The sequence below is a fragment of the Falco cherrug genome, chromosome 7, assembly GCF_023634085.1.
Source record: "Falco cherrug isolate bFalChe1 chromosome 7, bFalChe1.pri, whole genome shotgun sequence".
In the NCBI taxonomy this organism is placed as follows: Eukaryota; Metazoa; Chordata; class Aves; order Falconiformes; family Falconidae; genus Falco; species Falco cherrug.
Window position 1 is genome coordinate 65,369,225 of NC_073703.1, and position 22,971 is coordinate 65,392,195.

At 42.7% G+C, this 22,971-nt stretch overlaps 1 protein-coding gene across 1 annotated transcript in view; it reads right to left on the minus strand.

Moving 5' to 3' along the window:
* Positions 1-1,618: 1,618 nt before the first annotated feature.
* The window catches only part of SPTLC2 (serine palmitoyltransferase long chain base subunit 2), a 78,770-nt gene continuing 57,417 nt past the window's right edge, over positions 1,619-22,971 (minus strand). The window contains exons 10-12 of the mRNA XM_055716043.1: positions 15,422-15,557; positions 13,372-13,501; positions 1,619-7,806 (exon numbers count right to left, since the gene is read on the minus strand). Of these exons, the coding sequence (XP_055572018.1) occupies positions 7,687-7,806; positions 13,372-13,501; positions 15,422-15,557 (386 nt within the window). The 3' untranslated portion in view covers positions 1,619-7,686. The remainder of the gene's footprint in view (positions 7,807-13,371; positions 13,502-15,421; positions 15,558-22,971) is intronic.

The following is a 22,971-nucleotide window of genomic DNA, read 5'->3' on the forward strand; positions in this document are numbered from 1 at the left end:
GCACCGGAGGGCGGGCGGGCCGAGGCCGGGCTCCTCGCACCGGTCAAGCCCCTCCCGGGCGAGCGGCGCGGCCGCCGGCCCCTGCCCCGCTCGGGGGCTGCCGGCGCTGCCGGGCCGCCCCCCCGCTCCCCCCGAGCGCTGCCCCCTCCGGGGCGCCGCCGGCCGCCCCTCCCCTCCCCTGCCGGCAGCTGCATGGCCCGGGCGGCCGCGACACCCCCCGCCTCCGCCCGGCGCTGCCCCTCCGCCGCGGCGGGGCCGGGCCGCCGCTCTTTGTTCCGCTACCGGGCGGCGGCTCGGCCGGGGCGGCACCGGGCGCTTCCCGCCGGGGCAGAGCCCTCCCGGGCGGGGCGGGGCGGCCGCGGGCCCCGGCGGCTCCGGTCCGGCCGACTGAGCGGGGAGGACGGAGGGACGGGGGGTCAGAGCCCCGGTGCGCGGAGCCGGGTCCCAGCTGAGGAGGCCGCCCCGAGCGCACGGCAGGAGCGGGGGGCAGCGGCCCCGCTCGCCGTAAGGCTGCCTCCCCCCCGGGTGCCCCCTCTCGCGCCGGCAGCATCTTTGCCGGCCCCCAGCCCGCCGGCAGCACGGTGCGGCTGGTCCCTCGGGAGCCGGAGAGCATCATTTCCCAGGATTTCCTTCCAGGCATCCAGCAGCCTGCGGAGGTGACGATTAGGGAAACACACTGAAAGGCGGTCTGGCAGCCCACTTTAAAAAGGTGCCAGTGCTAGCAGAGACCCCAGCAAGGGACACCTAGCAGGGACAACCCCAGCCCGACGTGCCCACAGCAGCCTCAGCACAATCCTGAGGGTCACCTGAGCCCATCTGTGCCCCCAGGGCTGAGCACGGGAGCGGCACCTCCTTTCCAAGCCCAGACATCTGGTTTACACAAACCTAGGGCTGGGATGAATGGAAGGAAATGTTTCAAGCAAGGCACAGGCTCCAAGACAGATGTGAGGTCAAGAATCCCATGCGAGGAGGATTAAAAAGCCCTTTCAAACATCTCATTAGCAGCATGACAGCTGATAGCGGCCTGACACTCTTCACAGCATCCGAGGGGAGGAGGCGGCTGCGGAGCCAAGCCAGCTCTGCGTGGCTACTGCGGAGCCAGGGCAGGCACCCACAGGAGGGCTACAGGCCAGGCACGGCAGTAGCCCCTGCAGACCTGGCTCGCCAGCACAGAAGCTTCTCTAGACGGGGCTGTTGCTGTACACTGGACCCGAGACTGGTAAGAAACAGCTAAGCATCCATCTCGGCATCCATCTCACAGGCAAGTTTGCTGGCGCTGGAGTCCAAAGGTAGAGGGGGACATTTCCTAAGCTTGCAAACAAGTTACAGTTTCACCTAGCCATTCTAGTATGAAACTTGTGGTGTTTTGGTGTTTTGTTTTTTTTTTATTTCTTTTCTTTCCCTTCCTTCTTTCTTTTTAGGGAGTGGAAGAGAGATGGGGAAGGAAAGGGGAAGAAGGTTTGGTCTCCCTAACAGGGGAAAAGCCTCATTAACATTAAGCAAAACACCCAACACTATCCCATTTTTTTAAAGTCTTTATTATGCAGAACATAGAATATATTTGAATGGAATTTTTTTTCCCAAGCAGTTTTTTCTCCAGTGTTTGGTTTTGTTTTGGTTTTTCTTTCTTTCTTTTTTTTTTTTAAACATGCATTGTTACCTTTTTAAAGCCAATGTATCATCCATTTATCTTTTCCCTGCCCACAGAGCATCCAACTTCATGTTAATCCCAAGTGTAAAAAAAATTAGACATCTGGCATAAAATATTTTGGGGGAAGCCCATTTAAAAATTTTATCTAAAATGTCTTATCTACAAAAAAATCCAATATATATGTACATATTATAGCAACACAGAGGCATAAGAATACAGTGCAATTTAAGATGAAGTGGTGTGACATGGCAATTCTGCCCAGGGCCTGTGGAAATATGGGCCACCATTGGCTTTGTGGCTGCTAGCCTAAAGCCTCAGGCTCCAGCATTCCTCTGATCTCTCTCAAACTGGTCTTAAAGTTAATAATATTGGAAGGGCGGAGACGCATTTTGCTTAATATACCATTAGGGGGTAGCAGAAATACTGTCTGAACAGGATGAGATTTGGAAAGATTTGGAAAGAAAAAGAAAAAGCAGCACTTTACAGCAGTCAGATGGTGTGGTGCACGTTTCCTTTTGCCATAGGTATTTTTGGAATGGCACCAACCCATGGCATATTCAAGTGAGACCTGTTCACCTACTGTTTAGGAAATGGATTTGCTAGCTGCCACTGCTTCTGAAGTCCCTGACCCTCCCAATAATTCTCTGGCTTTCAGTGGCCCAGGAACAAGTTACGATGCTTGCTACATAGAAACATGGGGCACTATTTTTGGCCTTCACATGCAGACACCTCTTCTGCTCCTTAAATAGCTGCTAGCCAGGGTCAAACACAAAACGAGCTGAACGTCTCCCCCCCCCCCAAGAAAACAGCAGTACATGTTGCTTAACTAAGAGCACAGAGTATTATTTCATCCATCGCATTCTTCAAGGTCAATTTTCATTTCCATTCTTCATACCAAGAGCCACAGTTTTAAGGCCTTCAACACACACCAGTCATCATCTCCTTCCTTCACCCAGCCCCTTTTGGGGATGTCAACACAACAGCTCCAATGTCTGCAGCCAACACTTCTCTTTTTAGTGAAAGATAAAGCACAAGACTTCACACAAACACTTCACGGCTGTGCTCTAGCTTCATGTCCAAATCCTTGAAGAGGTGAACGACTTGCAAGGCTGGGGATGTTTACAGGAATACAAGCCATCACGATGGCATCCGAGTTGTGGGTGTGTGTTTGTTTGTTTGTTTTTTAATAAAATATTTTTAAATTTCTTTTAAAACTATGTGCAAGTTATACAGGTCAAATGACTGGTGCTTTTCCCTAACAGTGGTCCAATGCCACTTGGGTACCAGGTCCAGTACTGAAGCCACCTGCCCAGGGGTCACATTAGGCATTCCTAGACAGCACAGTGCTTCACCTGTGTTAAACCAGAACAGACTGCGGGTACCTCGGATCCCTGTGCAGAAGGTGACACCCACACAGATCCCAGCATGCTTGACACTTTCACAGGTTGAGTATAAACTGTAAAAAAATATATAAACTGTACATATAAACTGTATAAATTTTGACTGATCATTGTATGTTGGAATAAATCTCCACAATTTTCCTTCCCTCTGATGCAGCTCATGCATAGCACTCCAGATCCGATGCTGCAAGGTGTTCTCTTAAATGAAACTGCGCTCATGCTCACAGCTTTCCTCCAACCTTTCCTATGATCTGCCTGAATGGATTCTGGACCAGCAAACAGCTGTAAGCCAAGTACTTTGCAGATGTTTCCTTTCAGTAAGAAATTAAAATTTGCACAGGAGAGGAAGTATTTACTTGGTGTGGAAAAGTTTTAGAGTGTCCCTTTGGGCACTGGAAGTTAAGTTTCTGTCTTACGGATGCTTGTTCAAGGAAGTACACATGAGAGATCCCCATATAGCTGAGAATAAGTGATGACTGCCTGCCCCTTTCCTCCACCTCTGTTGTATTGGTCCTTCATCCACACAGCACAGAGCCGGGTCACTGATTTCACAGGCACAATTCCCTTTCCTGCTCTGTGTGAATGTGCAGCTCTGACAGAGGGTACCACTTCTCCACTCTTAGAGGAAAGAGCATGAGGAAGACAGATAATGCAATTCCTTCACTGAATGACTTCATCACAGTAAGATGTTCGGTCAATTCACTCCTGAGTCTTTGCCTAAAGCAGAAGTGTGCTACACCAGTAACCCAAGAACCAGAACAGCTCTTTAAGTATGCTACTTAAAAGGGAAAAAAATTATAGAAATTAAAGAGTTAAATATACCATATAGATATATATACACACACACACAGACACTGTACAGGAGTCCGTGTCTTGTGTAATAAAAAAAAAGCAAGCCCTGAATATTTTGACACAAAACCCCCTTGGTTTCTTCTCTACCACAGAACTAAAGAATTATGAATCAGGCTCCTTAAAACAAAGGTCTACTTGGGAAGGCCAGTTTCTAACAAGAAGCAGATCTCTCACTCTCTGCTGATGCTCGGTAATAGGAGCCCCTCAATGTTCTGAAGAGTAAAAGAACATGGCCATCAGCCTTAAAAACTGTAATGATTCTAAACTCTTTGCTCAGCAGATGCAAAATCTTGCTTGCTAAGTTCTTCAGAGAGGTACTGGGAAGGTAACTGTTGTATATTTATGACTAAGTTTAGCCAACGTACAGTACAGAGCAAAATCCTTTGTTCAAAAGCAGCCTTCATTTTCTTTTGAATTTTGCATCTCCTAAGAAATACCAGGAGTCATTTTCAATTAGAACGTCTCAGAAAAGCTGGCAGGGACTGAAGTCTGTTTCTTAAGCAGTCTTTCTTCCTTTGTGATCTCTCAAGATTGGTTCTTTCGTTCACTTCTACTGCCAGGATAAAAAAAGGAGACAGATTTCTGGTCAATACATGAATATCAAAGCAGCAGTACATTCTACACATAGCAGGACAGCATACATGCTGTAGGTTTGCCTAGTACAAACCAACAGTGGGCTGCTCCTTTGGTTGCGGGAGCAACGTTTTTTAGTAGATGCAAGATTTTCCTGGCTTTCATGCTCGGTGAATTAGTGACTTAAAAGCGCGAAATCTTGGACTTGTAGCTTCTTACTTTTTCAGAAGCAGTTTTCATCAGGTACCAGACTTTGGCAAATCAGGTTCCCCTGAATAAAAGAAGGGAAGAAGTTGCTTCTGAAAAAGAATATGGCTGAAATGCAACCAAGCAGTTTGCAAATGCTACTAACTGCCTGAAAGATCTCTGAAATGTCTTTACAACTCAGAATTCAAAAGTCATATGCAGACATCGTGACAGCAGAAAGACACTAAACGGCAGAAGTATAGCACGAACACAGTTTCCTCAACAAGTGCAACTGGAATCCCAATAGGGACCAGTAATCTTAAAACACTGACAATTTCAGAAGTGTTATACAGGAGTTATCTGAATTACTGAGATTTATCCAGATGTTCTTCTCCCTGTTAAAGACAAGATGCCCTAAAACCCAATCCCAGAGGCAAGATTAAGACTCAAGACTTGTAGAATCTATGACAACCCACTCCTAACTTAATACATCACAGTTTTCAAACTGACTTGAGTATACAACAGACACAAGCACACTGTACATCTACACCTGGAAATGCTCAGAACAGCTCCCTACTGACCCATGCCTATGCCTTGAAGCTGGTTGGTTTTGTCTTGTGATCAAATCAACAGGACCTGGGCTGGAGTCAGGGCTTCTGCACTAACCACTTCTTGTTCCTTACTATAATCCAGAAAGGGAAAAAAAAAAAAAAAAAAAAAAGGAAGCAGAAATTCTTTGAGGTAAAGCTTCTTGAAGTCAGAAAGCAGGTCATCTTCTGCAATGGCAGAGCTAGTCCTGGGCAGAACACAGGCGAGAAAGTAAGTTGGTGCAATTGCAGTTTACTCGCTCTGTGGCTGAACAAATGAGACTACTCCATAGCCATCAGAGTTGCACATACAAGTTACAGACTTCTTGGACTGTCCACACACTTTGCTCCAGAAGGCAAGCAAATTGACATTAGTGGACTAAGACAGAAACAATTATCTGGATCTATTTTCAAACAGTCAGTTTTAGTTCTTCTCATCTAATTAAACTTCTGAAATGCAATGGTAAAACACTGAATCAGTGTTTTGAAGTTCCATTACATTAAAATGGAACAAGATCTATAAATGCATAAAGATAGATATACTATAAAATAGGGGCCAGTTCTGCTTTAAGTCACCAGATGTATTTGCAGAATTGCTTGGTTCTAGCGAGCAAAGTGCTCCTTCCCCGTTAGCTGCAGAGCAAACATAACAATTTAAAATTAATTTTTTTGCAGCACCAGGCAAATAGCTTTGAGATGCACTCTGCTTTGGTGTTACGATGAAGTTCTTTAAAAACTCCACTCACCTGCAAAAAGCATCATGCTAACTCAAACGGAAGAGGTGGACCAACCCAAGTGACACGATGTTAAAGCTCTACTCTCTTTGCAAAAATACTACGTGTCGAAGGTGTAAAATACAGAAACAAGCTATACTGTAACTGACTCCTGTTAAAAAATTGTTGGTACCTCTTCAATGATCCATTCTGTTCACTGAAAGAATTCTAGATGCAATGACTAAGTAGCAGACCACCTCTAAGGTGTGCTAGAGCAAAGGTGTCTATTTTAAACTTTGATTAGAGTAAGACAGCGTGGAACTTGCAAATAAAGGTTCCAAACAGCAAATGGCTCAGTGAACATTAATTTGATCTCACAGTAACAGAAATGCAAAAGAAATAAGATGACAAAGTAAATGCAATTGTGAGGACATTCTCTCTTCAGGGAAGGCCTATACAGACACACAGCTAACAGACTTTGCTGGCTAGCCGAATGTAACGTACGATAAAAGACCCAAGCTGTCTATAATCTTTGCATAAAAGCCTTGCGCAACAAAGCCAATGAAGAACACCTCATATTATGCCAAGAAACAGTGAATCAGCGTGGCGGAGGGTAGCAATCAGTCTTTCACAGATCTGCATGAAATAAGTGGTTCTCCTAACAGTCATCCATCGTATAGGCCTACTAGGAGTTCTGGTCTTAACAAAAAGCACAAGGCTTACTATAGTTTACTTAATAGCAAGAGCACCCTTCTAGAACCTAGCAGTGACTTGTTCACGGTTTTATGGTAATTCTAAACCAAGAGAAATTAACCTGAAGATGAGAAAGCAACACACACTAAAACCACCTTGTTCTGTTTAAAAAAAAAGGGGGGGGGGAGGGAAAGAAGTATGTCAAAAGGAAGACAAAACCACTACCCATTAAAAAAACCCAAAAAAACAACAAAACCCCTCTCCATCACTTACCCTATATCAAGAACAATTAGTGTCAAAGCCAGGAGACAATCTGGTATCCATACTGGGAAGGAAAAGAGGCTAGAGTGCCAGAAGTCCTTCTGCCCATGGCTTACAAAACTAAATAATGTTTGGGAACAATGGTCCTGTCAGTGACATGTCAACAACACATTTATTTTAAAAAGGCTAAATTCAAGTTTTAAACACAAGTAACTGCAAAAGAAAAAAAAAAGGAAAAAACAAACAACTTTGGTTGATTATCCATTTTGTTAAATATGTCAAAGTTAGCAATCAACAGTTTCTCTAGGAAGTCTCCAAGAATAGCCAGGTCAGCTCATTCCTTATTGGGAAGGTCAGACACCTAGCAGTGACACTGGAAGTGCTGCCATGCCAGCATCACACATGCTCACAACATCTCAGCCAGCATTTGGGGAGCCTGATGGTGCATACAAAGTCTGAGCCGATCAGCCACAGCCAACTTGGGTTGCTGTGAACAAATTGAGACAAATAAATAAAAAAAGGCAACAAGAAAAAAAATAAAGCCAAGCACCTCTAGGGCCAGACCCTAAAGACACAGGAATCAAAGCTTTTTTTACCTCCTCTCCCTATTTACAAAATGCCATTTAGAGCTGATGTGACCACCTCAGTATTGTGAGAAAATGTCTTTTATGCTAAGCAGTCGTAAGTGTGTTGTTCACGGATGCTGTGGCCTGCATGCCACGGAGTGTCCCATGGGGTGTGTCCCTCCCACCAAGGCACACAGAGGGAGTTCAGTCTTCTGTTTCTTCATATGTTGTCTCGTCAAACGGCCGGTCCAAGAGAGGTACCAAACGGTGACGGGAATACTTCAGTTGCAAAAGGTCCCCAACTTCATCAATTTCTTTTAAAGCCTGAGAAAGAGACCACAATAGATCAGCAGGAGAGAGATGCAAGTTAGCAGCACATCTTCCTTTTTGCATGCCTGCAGACTACTCTGACAGCCATTTTACTCAAGTAGTTTCAGAGGTACATAGGATTTGGTTTTGATTTTACCACTCGGAAGTCTCAGGACCAAGTGAGCAGCACTGGTCACTTAACAGAGAGTGCCTCCGCACCCACTTGACTACTCCACTTCCAAGGCAGGATCATAATATCCAGCAATACTAACTCAAATTTCACAGTCATCCCCAAAAAAGCCACAACTATTCACAGACATAAAAACCTGAGAACAATGTTCTTCACTTCCTGGTGGTAATAAAGCTGAAGCAGAAAAAAATAAAGTAGTACATGGAGGTTTGACTCCTCTTGATGTATCATTCAGTATGAAAACATGCATGTTAGTGTACCATCTCTGATCTACTCTATTTTTTAAATTGAAAGGCAGCAAAAGGCAAACTGCAACGTTGTGCTAATAAGTTCTATTGATGCATTTATTGTATCTATATTTGGTTAATTTGCATCGTCCATATACAATGAGAGATGCAAGCTCTGTATCGTAAACAATACTGCATGGGAGATTGTTGCCAGCCGATCCAAGGAATGAAAAAAAAGTTACTCTGGGTAGGATCCCCAGCATTTTCTCCCTAGAAAGCAAGTCCCACTGACTCAGGTTGCCACAAAGGCAACTCTCAGGCAACTGATGGCCCAGAACATGGCTAGGGAGCTAATAAAACCTTTCACCGTTCTGGCCTGAGTGCAAATGTTATGAAGTATACCAGAGATCAAACATGTGCTAGCACAAGAAACGAGGAAAGTCCCGGCTCAGTTAATCATATTTCATGTTGCAATCTCTTTGATAAGTCACTGGTTCACAACAGGGTTTGTTAAAGGCCAAACCCTAAACTTCAATTCATTTCTCTACAGATGACTCCTGAAGCAAGGTACAAAATAAATCAGTTGCTGCAGACAAGTCTGCAACAGTACGTGATGGTAATTATCTTATACTGGCAAGTGACAAAGAAATGAGTTCAGAAGACAACTTCCAAGTCTCATGTGGTTTTTGAACTCCACGGTTGGCATTCTGCACTCCCTTGAATTGTAGATTTATTCAGATAGGTGCATTCAGCATTCCTTCAGAACGCCGCTAATTCAACATTAGTGTTCCATTTTTAATATGTTCTGGGTCAAATGCCTGTCTCTTGAGAATAGCTGGCAGACGGGGGTTAATATCCCTACATGCTTTTCCTTCCTGGATAGATACTTCAAGTTTTTGTTCTTTAAACAATGGCCCCTCATGCCTGTTATATCTGGCAGCAAAAACCTCTCCACTCTAAAACCTGGGGGAACGACAAACCCAGAAGTTGGACCTTGGTAAAAACAAAACAAAACAAAAGCATGGGCACAGATTGCCAGAGCTTTAAGTACAGATCCCATATGGAAACAATTTAAGGTTGAATTTCTGTTGAAAGAGTCTGTTAACTGTTATTCTTGAATGCAGATTTAGGATTTTATTAATTTAAAACAAAAAGGACCATGTGACCAGCAAAGACTACAAAGGAAACGGCACTGGTGAACTCTGACTTCAGGAGAGTGTAATATATTTTTCATCACTGAAAAGAAAGCATCAGCCCACAGGGATGCAGGTTATGAGGGACTTCACTCTGATCCTGAGCCAAATATTTTCAGGCAAGGAAGTTTTATTTACATAAAACGGTTAAAATTGTAACTGAGAACTGCTCCCCATCATGTGGGTTTATTTAATAAGAACAAGGAAGCATTACTAATATCAGCATTTACAAGACAAGCTTCTCTTCCCCTTGCTCCAAACCTGGATAAATTTTGTTGAGGAAAAAATGCCGTAACAGCCCTAGTTAGCATCCATGCACACACAGATGGGCTACCAAGCTCTATTCTCTGTCACAGACTTGAAGAAGCTCTCTGCCAGTTCTCACCATGCCTATTCATTTCAGTTCTTTTTCCTCCAGGATAATGTTGCCACAGTTCAGCAGAGGGCTCAGATCCGAGGGCTGCCTTAACGATTAGCTGCCTGAAATCAATCCCCTTTCACTGCATCACAAGAAAACACGACACAAAGTCACTGACACAAAGACTTGCTCCTTATTAACTCCTCTTGCCAATGTCCCGGGTTCAGAGCATGCAGCTGTTTTGAACCTTTTGAACCTTAAAGTGGATTACACTAACTTGGAACAAAGCCTCCACATACTGAGCTAAATCAGGAGTCCTTCATTCACTTCAAAATTCACACCTCGTTTTGTCCTGGATTAATTTTCTTAGGCAGCAGAGAAGCCCTAGTCTATTAAACAAGCATTTCCTCAATTCAGAGCATTTAGCACCTACAGAGGTACACTAGAAACGAGTCTTTAGAGTTAAATGCACGACACTTGAAACTTTTTCTGGAAAGCAGAAAGACTTGTAAGTGAATTGACAGGAAAAGAGCTTTTTTAAGCTGAGTAATAAAAGTTACAGATTGGTTTTGGAAGAGAGCAAGTATAGCACTTATATAGAACCTGCAAAAGCAGCTTGTTATGGTAAAGTCGCTGGCTAGTCACTGAGAGCGAAGACCAAGAATCTAACCAACAGCAAGACTGGATGATTACTTAGGTAGTGTCAGCACATCAAATTTGCATGGTTTCAGTTATAGCTCAGTTTGCAATAATATATTTCAGAGACTTCAGTTTTCTTTCTTTTCCTTCCTCCCACCTCCTTCCCATTCATCCCCTCATGTCCACCTGGCCAGAAGTTACTGCTCCCTCATTTGTGTCAATGCACTCAGTTCTATTACCACGCTCTGAGCCAAGACTGTGACACCACTGATTTCACACGGAGCAAAAGGAAGAGGAGGGCCTTCTCTAGACATGCTCGTTCAGAATTTTTAATTGGTACATAAAAAATGGAATCAGGATAATTATAGGAAGAGTAGCAGGACAAGTAGCTGGGAAGGAACTCCGTAAGCATGCTGTTGGAGTGTCAGGGCAGACTCTCTCAGGTCTTACAAGGCAGAAAACTCAGAAGCAGCAAATACAGCACCACAGATACATGGCAGGGTGTTTAACTGATACAGAATGACGCTAAATATACACACCACCAAACTGCACGCACCGCTGCTGTCACATTAAGAAGGGGAGGGTTCCTCAAACCCTTTATATTTGATACAACTACTCCAGTCTCTGGAGACTTACAACTGCAGCTGAAGATTTTTATCATAAAATGCAAGTTTGTGATGGAATAAGGTTTGATGATTGCCGGTGATAATACACTGACTGCAAGCAAGCTTAAAACAATATACCTATTAGCAGACAGCGTGAGTTAGTCATAGAATAAACATCTTACCCAACAGGCGCCCCTATGGGGGAGAAGACAGGTTCAGCCTGTCGACTGACCCCAGAAGTTATGATGGAGTCTTCCCTAACTTCTCCCCTCATCCGTCCACTTTTTATACTTCATAGTACATTACATTGCATATTCATTTATCATACCCAGGACTGGTTACAAGTTTCTCGCTTCTAGTGCGAATCAGTACGCATCCTCAGCACTGCTGAAGCTCTCTACTAACTACGCATGCTCCTCAAGCAGGGTCTGCCCTCTTTTGAGGGGGCTATTTGAGTTGCAGGTCGCCATCTCCCACTACCGCAATTATCTGTCTTATTTTCAACTAATTTTCTGTTGATGTCAGTGGATTGCAACACTTTATCAGCCTGTCTCCTCTCATAGCCAGAACTTTCTTCACTTGAAGGCTTCTTTCTGTGTAACTTAGATAATGGCGTTCTTTTCACGATCTGTTCTTTGTTTCTCATCCTCCCCAAGGCTGACTCCCTTGATTAGAAGTCCCTTCATTTATAACAACTTTAAAGAGTGGGTCAGCTTGACCTAACTGTGCACAGATGCCCCCCTTCAGATTTATCTTCTTTACATTTAGGCAGAGCTTGAGTGGCTCTAGGCATATACATTGCTGTTACTGACTGGTATCCCGTGCCCAGCAAGGGGTCGTAGTACCTTGGAGGCAGGTAACTTTGGGATGGAGGTGTGTGTTGGTATTACAATGAGATTCTATCATCCGAGGAAGGTAATTTTGCCACAGTAGTTGGTTCAGCAGCAGACATCTCAGATTCTTCGTGTGACAACCGCTAAGCAGCTTATCAGCTGCGTGGTACCATCAAGTTCCCATTCCTGCAGGGAGCAGAGCAGAGCCCGGCTGCAGGGTCTCCACTCTGCTCTGCCCTCTGTTACTCCTGTCAGCAGGTGCTGAGATGGCAGGGTGTTCTGCCTAGGGAGCTGTGGTAAAGTAGATTTCGTGCGTGCCAGCCATCCTGAAAGCAATAACTGTATTTTACCCTAGAAAGTTTTCTGTAATACTACGCTTCTGTTAGATCCCAGTTTTCTCTAATTCCCCCCGGCAATGTGATTTTCCCATAGTCACCCATCTCTGCTTGCACCTCTTATATGCTTCCATTTTATGGTTTTGTTGGTTTGTTCATCTGCGCAGGCTTCCCACTACATTTTCTTTCCTGTGAGTCAGGATGAACCATTTTTCATGGTAGGGGGAAAATCAACCAGCTGTCCTGGACACGACCTCTCTTTGGGACTGTATCCTATGGGATTCTTTCAGGCAGCTCTCTGAACAGGACAGAATCTACTCTCCTGAAGTCCAAGGGCATGACTCAACCTAGCTCAGGTTCTGAGTTACAGAACAGCAAAGTGAGGAAAAAATACAACGGAGAAATTTGACAGAGCCTAAGCCAGCCCAGGTACATTTCTAAGCAGACTATTCAGAAGACTCAAAAATTAATGTTGTTACTACACTAAGATGTACCAAGGATAGTCAGGCTTATTCATATAACCATGTAAGTCACAGACGAACTTCCATCCTTAATTTTTAAGGCAGCATCTCCTAATTGTGATGCAGGCCTCCTTAGCGGGGACCTCCATTCCCGCTGGAACATGCTTAATGCAGGCAGGACTCAAAGGCACTGCAGGTGCCACAGACTTGTTTGGGACAGGCTCATTTAAGATAAAGAGCTCTGAAGCTGTAAACAAGAACTGGAAAAGTAATCTTCGGAACAAAAATTCTCACTGGTAATCACGTGCCGAGGTTTGCACTTGCTTTTGAGAAGAATATAGATGCGTTGGAGGTTCCCAGGCTTCCCCCGCCCCTCAACCTTTTGCATCTAGGGTCAGAAGTAGCAGAATTTTTGCCTTCTAAAAGACTCAGTGGAAGGTAGAGCTTCTTAAGAGAGGGGGGGGGAAAAAGCACTGTCTCAAAGGAATGAGACCGTCTCCCTCGCGTAACTTAAAACAGGAAAAGAAAGTCCCTGGGATTTACTGTAGGCAGCCGTTCCGCATTGTTGAAGCAAGGAAAGAGAGATGGAGTCGTTGCCAGCTCTACTACACAAGGCTTTGAACGTTAGGTTCAACCAGTTTGTGTACCAAACATTGAACCAGTCTACAAAAAAAATAGACAATTGTTTTATCTGTTGACAAAAGGCATGAGCAAAAGGAAGACAAGATGAGACACTTACTGTATCAAGCATCTCTTTGGTATGAGCTGCAGACAAACAGAACCTGGCTCTGGACTCGATGATGGGGGTGGCAGGGAAACCCACAACCACAACACCGATGTTCCGCTTCAGCATCTCACGCCCAAACGCACTGCCAGAGAGACCAAGAAAGACTGTCAGCACGATACTAGTGGCAGCAAAGCAGCAGCAGCATGAAGGCCTCCGCGTGTTAACCATACAGGCATTTGTTTAAAGCAAGCCTGTAAGACCACAGTTTGGAGCTTCCAGTGCTTTCTTTTAGAAGCAGAACACCTGTTCACAAAAGCCTTTTTTAAATTCAGTCCCAAGGTGGTCCTTCTCAAAAGACTTCACTGTATTAAGTTCTAACAAACCTGAAGAATTATGTGGCAGAGGCCGGTCTTTTAGCAGGCTGTACCTAAATGGATTTGTAACCTAAGCCTGGAAATCTTTCCAATAGGAAACGGGGATTTTGGCTCAGAAGTTTGAGTATAAAGGAACCCTCCATGCTGCAATCCCCCCAAGCAGATGCTTCTGCAGTTTCAGGATGGTTTGTTTTCACCAATTTAATTCAATTAAAGTACACGATGGGGTCACAGAATGTCACACTTTTAAAATGCCTATCATGGGAACCACTGAATTGCCACAAACTGAAAGCATTTAATCTGATACCAGATATTTTTAAGGAAGGTGCAAAAAGCTCATACGATTGTCACACAGTATCTTCAAGAAAACAAATTTTCATGGGGAGTAAAGAAATTAGTGGCTGTGACTTATGCAATGAAGCACAAAGATCTAGATCCTTTCCAGGATGGTAGTGCAGCTGCGGGTGTTTCTACAGGCCACAGGCCATGGCTAATCCTTTCTGAGCTGACATTATCTTGAGAATTAGCAAGGATAAGGATGTGTAAAAATAACATCCTTTTATTAGGTTTTAGAGTTTTCTGCCTTTGACTTCTGCTACACCTATGGCTCCTTACAAATAGGTGCATCCTGAAACACTTCATTTTGTATCTATTTAGTATTCTCAAATTATTTTAGAAACAGACTTCAAGAGACAAAGAAAGGATGAAGTAGACCAGATGTAGATCCTAAAGGCCAACTCTCAGAGTTCTGTGTTCTTGCTCGTTTTTAAGTAAGTTACTGGCCCAACTGCTCAGCTAATAAACATTTCCATGAATGTTTTCAGGGAACAGAATTTACTGACTGGTAGAGAAGGTGGGTGGTAGAAACAGTATGTCTCTGTGTGTGTGATGGCGCACACTGCAGACTCTACAGCACCCATGAAGGTTCCAGGCTTTTAAATAAATTTGGTTATACTGAGAAGGGTGGAGGAAGACTATCTGGCTTCATGCAGAGAGTTAGGTGATATTTGTTCCCTCGCAGAAACACAGTGCTTAGCTAGGCTGAAGCCTAACTGAGCTATAATAGCCCTAGAGATGCTTGGTATGGCTTAAAATGAAGCTACGTGCTCCAAATTTGCAGGTGTTGGTTGAGCACTGCACTGAAAAGCAATTATCAAAGCCAAGTTGTTCTATTAGTATTTACAATAACAATATCTGAGCTATTAAGTACAGACCTCTTAAAAAAACGTGGGATTCATCAAAAACAGGTTGTTGTGTCCCATCATGTCTTGCCCCCCTGCTTTTTTTTAAAAATAATTTTCAGAGTTCATCTATGGGAATGTTGGCTGCTTCTGACCCAGAAACTGGTTGAAACATTCCTCCAGTGACTTTTAATGTCAGTTTCCATTCAATTTCAGCTTCTCTTTAGCACATACATACACTTCACAGGTAAACCCCACACCCAACTTTTAAAACATAATGGGTAGTCTTAAAATTGCTTCCCTGAAGTGCTTTTTTGCTGACCCAAGCTAAAAGCCTTGATTTTCTCAAGATCGCTTATGGGAAGCTTCCATGTTTCGTAAGACTCAGTAATGATCATAAAAGCAAAAAATCAAACCAGTCTTTTCTTATACTTAGAAAAGTCTTAATATTCTCATACTAATCTAGCTTTAAAGAAGATGGATGAGAAGTTATCCTGTTAAACATACCCAATTTTTGCTGGCATGTACAGCATCAGAGGCACGACAGGAGAATCTTCATTTCCGTAGATAATAAAGCCCATCTCTTTCAGTCGTCTCCTGAAGTATCTCGTGTTCTCTGCTAGCTGCTGCACACGAGCTCTCCCTACAAAATAAATTAAGACAAGACTGTGAACGCAACAGTCATAAGTCACACACACAATTGCAATGCAAGACCTCTAGCTAAAGTACAAACTATGAATGTACCGCTTGTGCTTATGAAAGTGTTAAAATTAAATGCAAACTAGAATTCAGAGTTTCTTCTCCCTCATGTAATCAAGATTAATCACCCATTTTCTGACAAGGCTGTAGCTGAATGGACTAAGACAGGCACAACCATCAAGTCCAAGCACTCCCTAGTCTTTCCATATCAGTTTTTTCATGAAGAGGTACCTGGCAAAACAAAGCAGTTACCTGCTTTTAAACAAGATGCAAAATTTCCTCAAAATTCACTGGTAACTGCATCTTGAAGAGTTTGCTTACACTTTGAGTAATTAACAGAAACCTACTGTGTCAGCTGGGGCTGTTCGCCATGTTTTATTCTGCTTGTCGGTATTAATGGAAATTACTACTTTCCTCTTTAGATCCGCTTGCTGAACTGATCATGTGGCTGCTCCCTAACCTTTTTCAGTTAAAATGAGCTGGGTTTAAATTAAACCGATTACTTCTGAAAATCCAACTCACTCTGCCTAAGCAACAGTAGCCAATTTATCACATATCCAGCTGATTCTGTAAGGATTTCCCCCCCTCGCCACATTTGTCAAAATTAGTACACAGGACATCAGACAGCTAGTATAATTCAAATATTCTAGCTATTCAGATACATATGCAACAAGCTATTTATCAGTTCATTAAATTCTAGCCTAGCATAGCGTGCTCTGTTTCTGTACTGCCCAGAAAAAGATCCACATCATCTCACCTAAGCAGACGATAATGTATTTCTGATCTAATGTGTTTAAGAGACGAAGCGTTATGCCACTGATGAGACTATAGTAAGTACATTTAGAATTTCTTGTCTCTGGTCCACTGAGTGTATTTCTGGATAACTGATTATCCAAACACTGCCTTCACCAACGGATGATTCATGTACCGAAGCATTAAATCTACAGCAGTGCAGATCCATGCCTATGCCACATCGTGCAGTCAGCTGCTAGATATTAATCATCTTCCTTTAAAGTTGTAGATAACATAAGGTGATTAACCAAAAGGAACACCAGGTCTCAAAGAAACATTCAAACACCCACATAGCTCTGCTCCAGGCCAGAACAAATGTAATTTTAAGAACCTATATAGTTTTTGTAGCCAAGAGTCTCAGACATTCCACCCACAAGCATGTAATCAAAGGCAAAATCCCATCAAAGGCAAAGCATGAGGAAAAAAGGATGAAACCTGTTAAGTTCGCAAAACTTGGCCTATCATTAGTGGGTAGGAGCTGGTATTTTTTACAGCTCTCCCCGCCATTTAAGACATCTCCATTAACAGCATTATTTCTTAATCTTTTCTCCCCCAGAGTTTCTGCAGAAGCTTAATTCCTCTTCCCCCAAAAGCAGGAAGGTTTCAGTAAAACACAAAGGCATCTTGTGCTTATGGAACTAATTTTTTAACCAACTCACATCAGATCAGATCCTCTAGTGGAGACTCAGTTTTCCCTTATGTTTTCAGACCAATTATTTGGTTATTTTAAATACCCTAGACTGCAAAGTGAAGCTGAAAAAATAAAAACCCCAACAAAATAAACAGGCCTACTGCAAGATACTATGGATAGCGGGCCAAAAGCCACTACTTGCATCCCTAACATTGAGACAACCGATAAAAACCACAAGTGTCCAGAGCAATCTACATGCAGAAAAAAGCTACTACGGTACCCAGCGAGAAAGCTGCATCCATGTCTCCTACACAGAAATGCACAACTTCTGACAACATTTCAAGTCAGTGATGTACAACCCCATTAAAATACACATGAGACTTCACCACTATGAGAGTAGTACGATAACATACACAGCTGGATACAACTGTTGTGATCAGCCCCTCTCCCATGACCAGGAATGCAGCTTCTCCGATACGTACATTCTCTCCATGGTCCCATAAAGCATGGGGTTCACAGTGCTTCAAGCAGAAGTAACTTCAGCACCTGCATAGTTTTTCCCTCTACACATTCATACCTTTTTCCAAGTTGCTGGGAGTCTTTTGGCATAAAGATTAAAGAGCGACCTTAATTTGTAGTTGGCAACCGCTTCACAGTCTTCCTTAAACTCTTTCCCGCAAAAAGAGTTTATGATTCTAGATTTGTCCTTATAGATTGAAGAGTGCTTTGCGATGTAAACAACTTTCATGAACAAGTCTTTCAGTAATCGCCTTTTACAACAATGGACAGATTTGGAAGATACTTGCCCTCTGTCAGCTTTTGCTTTGCTCCGGAACCATCAGTCAATTTAATGAATTACTACCACTGTAAGAACTTGTCACTATGGCTACAACAATATTACCAAGAACTTGAAAACATATTCAGTGGTGTCTTTTCACTACCCACCACGTGTCATTACCATCTGAAGAGAACTGTGATCATGGTAAAGCAAAGCACCAGAAATCAAACAAGAACCGGGTGCAGGTTCCTTGTCCTCCACTTTCCTTTCTCTCTGCATCCTGTGCAACCACACTCCTCTGCACTTCAACGTATTTAATCTCCTATTCCACTATAAAATCCTGTACTTAAAGAGTGATGCTACATGCTAATTGAATGGGGTTTGCAATATTACGCAACAAGTATACACCCAGTGTTCGGCTCTGTTAACATTTGCCATTTCAGCCCCACTGGTACACACTAGTGGAGCAGGCTGTTAACCACTACTACAGTTTTACTATGTTTTCTGGGACCACAAAGCCAAACCAAGCGGTGCCTGGGTGACAGTGCTAACCCCACTTGCACCCAAAGAGTGCTGGAGCATTCAGACAGACTTCACAATCCCTTCCCAGCCCAGGCATCTTCTGAAGCTCAGTGCTCGGTCCACATCTGCTCAACTGCAGGGCGAGGAAGGCTGCCAGGACTACAGCAATCCTCCCGCAGCTGGCTTTCTTGGCAGTATGCAGCTTCATTCTTAAGACCACGCAAAAAAGGCCGCTTCAGACACCACCCTGCCAATTGTTCTCGCACAGGAGTTGTGCAACAATTCTGGTAACATACTTTGATCTAGAAAACTGGAATGTGATGACCTTTGGGGAGGGAAGGGAAGGGGGAAGAAAAGGAGGATTACTGGAACAGAGTTCTTCAAAAGGCTAGAAAACTAGACCCCCTTATCAGAGCAACTGATCTGAAGTCCCTTATAGGTCCTGTAAATGGCTTAAACCAGCTACTGACAGACCTACAATGGAATTAGAGGATTAACTAGTAACTTCTCCTTTACTTTTATACCCTTTTGCAAATTTACTGCAGTCATAACAAGATTTCTTTTGCAATTAAGTAAAATGCTTCCTTGTAGCAGCCCGGGCATCCTTTAGTCTAAAGCCTACCATGTATCTGCTGCAGAACATGCTGCCATTGTATCAGACGTGGAGGTCACACGCCACCTAAAGAGGAGAAACACTCTCCCTTTAGCACCCTCAACTCAGCTATAGCTGCGCGGACTCAGCAGAGAAATTAAAAAGAACAGAGAGAAGAAATGCAACAATCACCTCTGCTTGGATAGCGAAAATGGGCTGAATATTTATCACTGACTGTATTTACAGTTAGAGAAGAGGAATGTGCTTTTACTTCACATAACTTTATACCAGTTTGAGATAACAGGCAGTCACTCTAAAGTGGCATTGCTTATTTTCATACTGACATCTGTTTTACTGTACACCTTAAATGCAGAATACGTGGTGCAGAGCTGCAGCCCTCCTACCCCAGGTGCCAAGCGTGAACTCCCAGCTCAGCATCAGCTTTGCTGAGGAAATCACTCAGAGCTCCTCAAACCTTTGCTCTAAGGCATTGCCCATAACATCACGGTTGTTCTCTACATGGCCAAGAATGCTAGATATATGCTTTTGCATTTATAAACACTAAGCAACTCAACTGTAGACTTAAGAGAACAGACAAGTCAGGCTTTAGAGTTTCTGCAGCAGAAGGGTATCAGCTGAACTGATACATTAAGTAATGCCTGATTGTCATATTTTTACCATTCGTCCAATACTTAGCACATACCTTCCAAGATGAACAGCAAACTTCTGCCCACTTTTAAACAAGCCTTAAAAGATGGTGCTTCTAGATTTGTGCTGAGGGAGAGAATGTCTCTTTTCTCACAGTTTACCAAATGGCAGCTTGAGTCTTACAAATACATAAGGCAAGCAATATTCTTAGAAAAACATGCAGCTAGCATCTCCCTGAAAAAAACCTAAAATATTCCAACACCCTAGAGAAAACGTTCCATTATGAATCTAAAAGCATAAGATGCATACTGCTCACAACCCTAGTGGAGAGTAAATTAGTATCTCTGCCAGGACAGATACCCACAGATTAAAAGTATGGTACTTCATCACCTGTGAAGGCCTCTGCTTTAGAGGTTGTATGCCTCAGAAAAATAGAAATTACAGCAAAAACATTATCTAGGAAATACTTAAGCAATTTTCTTCTCAAAGCAAAAACTGAGTTGATACTTACCGTAGTTACTTGCAGGATAAAAAGGGGGCTGCACATTTTACCACACCAAAGCTAAACTCCTCTTGCAATGGGCTTATCGATGAATGTGACATTCAAGTGACAGAGCAACTCACCTGTATATAGCCTCGCTGCTCTTTTTACCACAGAAGTTCATGTGAAACTAACAGTCCAAATACTGCAAGGATTCTCAGACAGCCCTTATTTGCAAAAGGCAGTTTAATAAATAAAGAGCAATTGCTCAGCAATTAAGACCACGATGAACTCAGTCTTGGGGGGGGTGGGGGGGAAGCCGGGGGGAACCCCGGTCATTTCTTGCAGTTAAGAAGTTTCTCTGCCACAAAGATGTAATATTTGTAATATTCCTGTCATCTATTAAGGTTGATGAATAGACTACTAGAGATGGTGCTGAACTCAAAAGAATACTTAGTTCAACCAGGATGTATTGGTTTTTCCCCCCTCTTGTGATCTCCAGGCAGTAATTGGAGAGCAATCACAAATCTGTCCTTCTAAACAATGCAACACTTCATCAGCAAGGCTTCTTGAGAAATAAAAGGCATGTTGAATTGTACACAAACAGACTACTGACTGACACTGAACTCTGGAGGGGTAAACCAACTTCAGATGCACAAAAAAAACACAAGCAGGATTTTATCTGCTTGTCACACTAGGAATCACTGTCACCTGGATCTAGAACAAAGATACTTGACGTAACACAAAAGAAAGCTATAAGAATTAATTAAAAATGTAAACACATAAAGACTTCAAAGAAACACAGCAGGGCACATCTTTAAAACTGACTCCTAAGCAGTGAAACTGTTGACTGTATGCACAAGCTGTAGTACAGCTCGTTGGTCAACAAATACCAGTTCACATTAGATAGCTATGATGAGGTTATACAGTCTTTCATTAACTAATCTTGTAGCTGTCTGACACAGAATTTTAATCTTGCTATTTTAATTTAACCTTTTTTTTTGTTGCCAACACAGTGAAGCTAGACAGAGCAATTTCATGCCTTTATCTCACATACCAGCTGAAGGCTAGCATCTTTAGTTTTAATGATTAAATGAAAAATTTAAGAACCCAACCTCTTCAAAAGAATAGATTGCTATTCAGTACATGCAGAATTGCTCCACTTGTGATACATATTTATTGCCCCAATTACTCAGTTTCTTAGTAACAGCTCACACTGTAACATAATGAAATGCCCTCAGTTCCAGTTTTCATTATGCAGACAATGAAATTAAAACATTTACTAGTAGAGATTTATAAGAAACCTGTGAGAATTTAGAAAGATGTACTCTGATAGTCACACACTGCCTCTGATAAGGCTCACTGTGTATCTAACAAGAAGCAGCTTTTGCTAAGAAGATTGGCTGGAACATATTAAAGACATCTTCTAAAATCACCACAAGAAGAAAAGAAGATTCAGGCAAGTTAATTTTAATATCAGATCCGTAAGGCACCTTTGAGATGAAAACACTCCATTATTTCTTCACACAAGAGTTACTTTCAGTCTCTAACGTAATTAGTCTCGCACTGTTTTGCAAACCTGTCCCAAGTTACAATCTTTTGCCAGTGCAGAGGTGCTGGAGGTGAAAAGCACTGTATCACCCGCTGACAGACGTGCCATCCTTAAATTTGTGGCAGAATCATTTCTCTTGGTAGAGCTTATTTCAGTCAAGGAAGGAATTTATCTGGCAATAAGTTTACTCTGACAAATACCACCATTTCACTGATGGCAGCATGACCTCAGCAGGAATACTTTACTAGGAGGGCTACCAATTTTGAGGGACTGCTTACCTGGGCAGGTTCCTTGTCCTCTCCTCTTCTGACAGCCACAATCTAGGGAGTCTAATATTCCCTCCCTTGTACAAATGCTTTCCCAAGATTAAACAAGTTAATTTTTTGGTCTTTCTTTGAAGGGGGAAAAAAAAAAAAAGCAAACTGAAAGAAGGTATGTGGTCAGCTAAATACTCGTGCAAATTATGGTAGCTCTCTGTGTGTTTATACATGCACGTGTATGTGTGAAAGGACATCAAAGCAACAGATCTCAATCGACTTTTTCAGGAAACAGTGCTGAAAGGCATTTTATAAATCTGAGCAGTAATGTTTACTACTAGTTACTTAAGTAACAACCAAGCCTCCATATTCTTCTGTGGAATAAAAAGACCTTGTGGAAAGGGTATGTTCTGTAGCATCCACCATTGTTGCCAAATGATGTGACCAACCTACAACTCAATTTTATGGAAATCCCTGACCACGCAAGTTTACCAAGATTTTTACCAGACACGTATGCAATTACAAGCCAACCATCACTAAAAACAGGAAAAAAAAAGACAAAGAAATCACAATCCATTATGAAGGCACAGAGAACAAACTGAGGCCGTCGTGTCCTGCTCCCCAAACAGAAGATAAGGTGGCTAAATACATCCTACACAGAAAACATATGGACCAGGCTGCAACGTTTCATGGTGGCTTTTCTGAAAGCACCAGCATCAGTGGCGGTGAAGATACAGCACCATTTCATTGGCACGGATAGAGCTTTTTCTCCATATACCTTGCTATCAATGGGCCGAAGTGGTAATTTCTACTTCAAAAAGCCTGTATTTTCAGACATTTGGAAGTGTTTAAATCAAAGTAAACTGGTGATGAAAACTTGGTTACATATATCATTCTCTAGAAGTTTGTTTCTTCAAGTCAGAGTGATGCTATAATATATTCAAGCTTGTAAATTTTTCCACATTAAAACTCTGTTGTTTTTGCAAAGGCTTATACTTCCACTCTGTTTATTATTCCTACTTTTCTGTCTTTTGGTTGGCTGTTTCAGTGGAAGACATAATTCAGCATACTCTGTTTTGGAAACAAGCATTTTTCAAATCTCAAC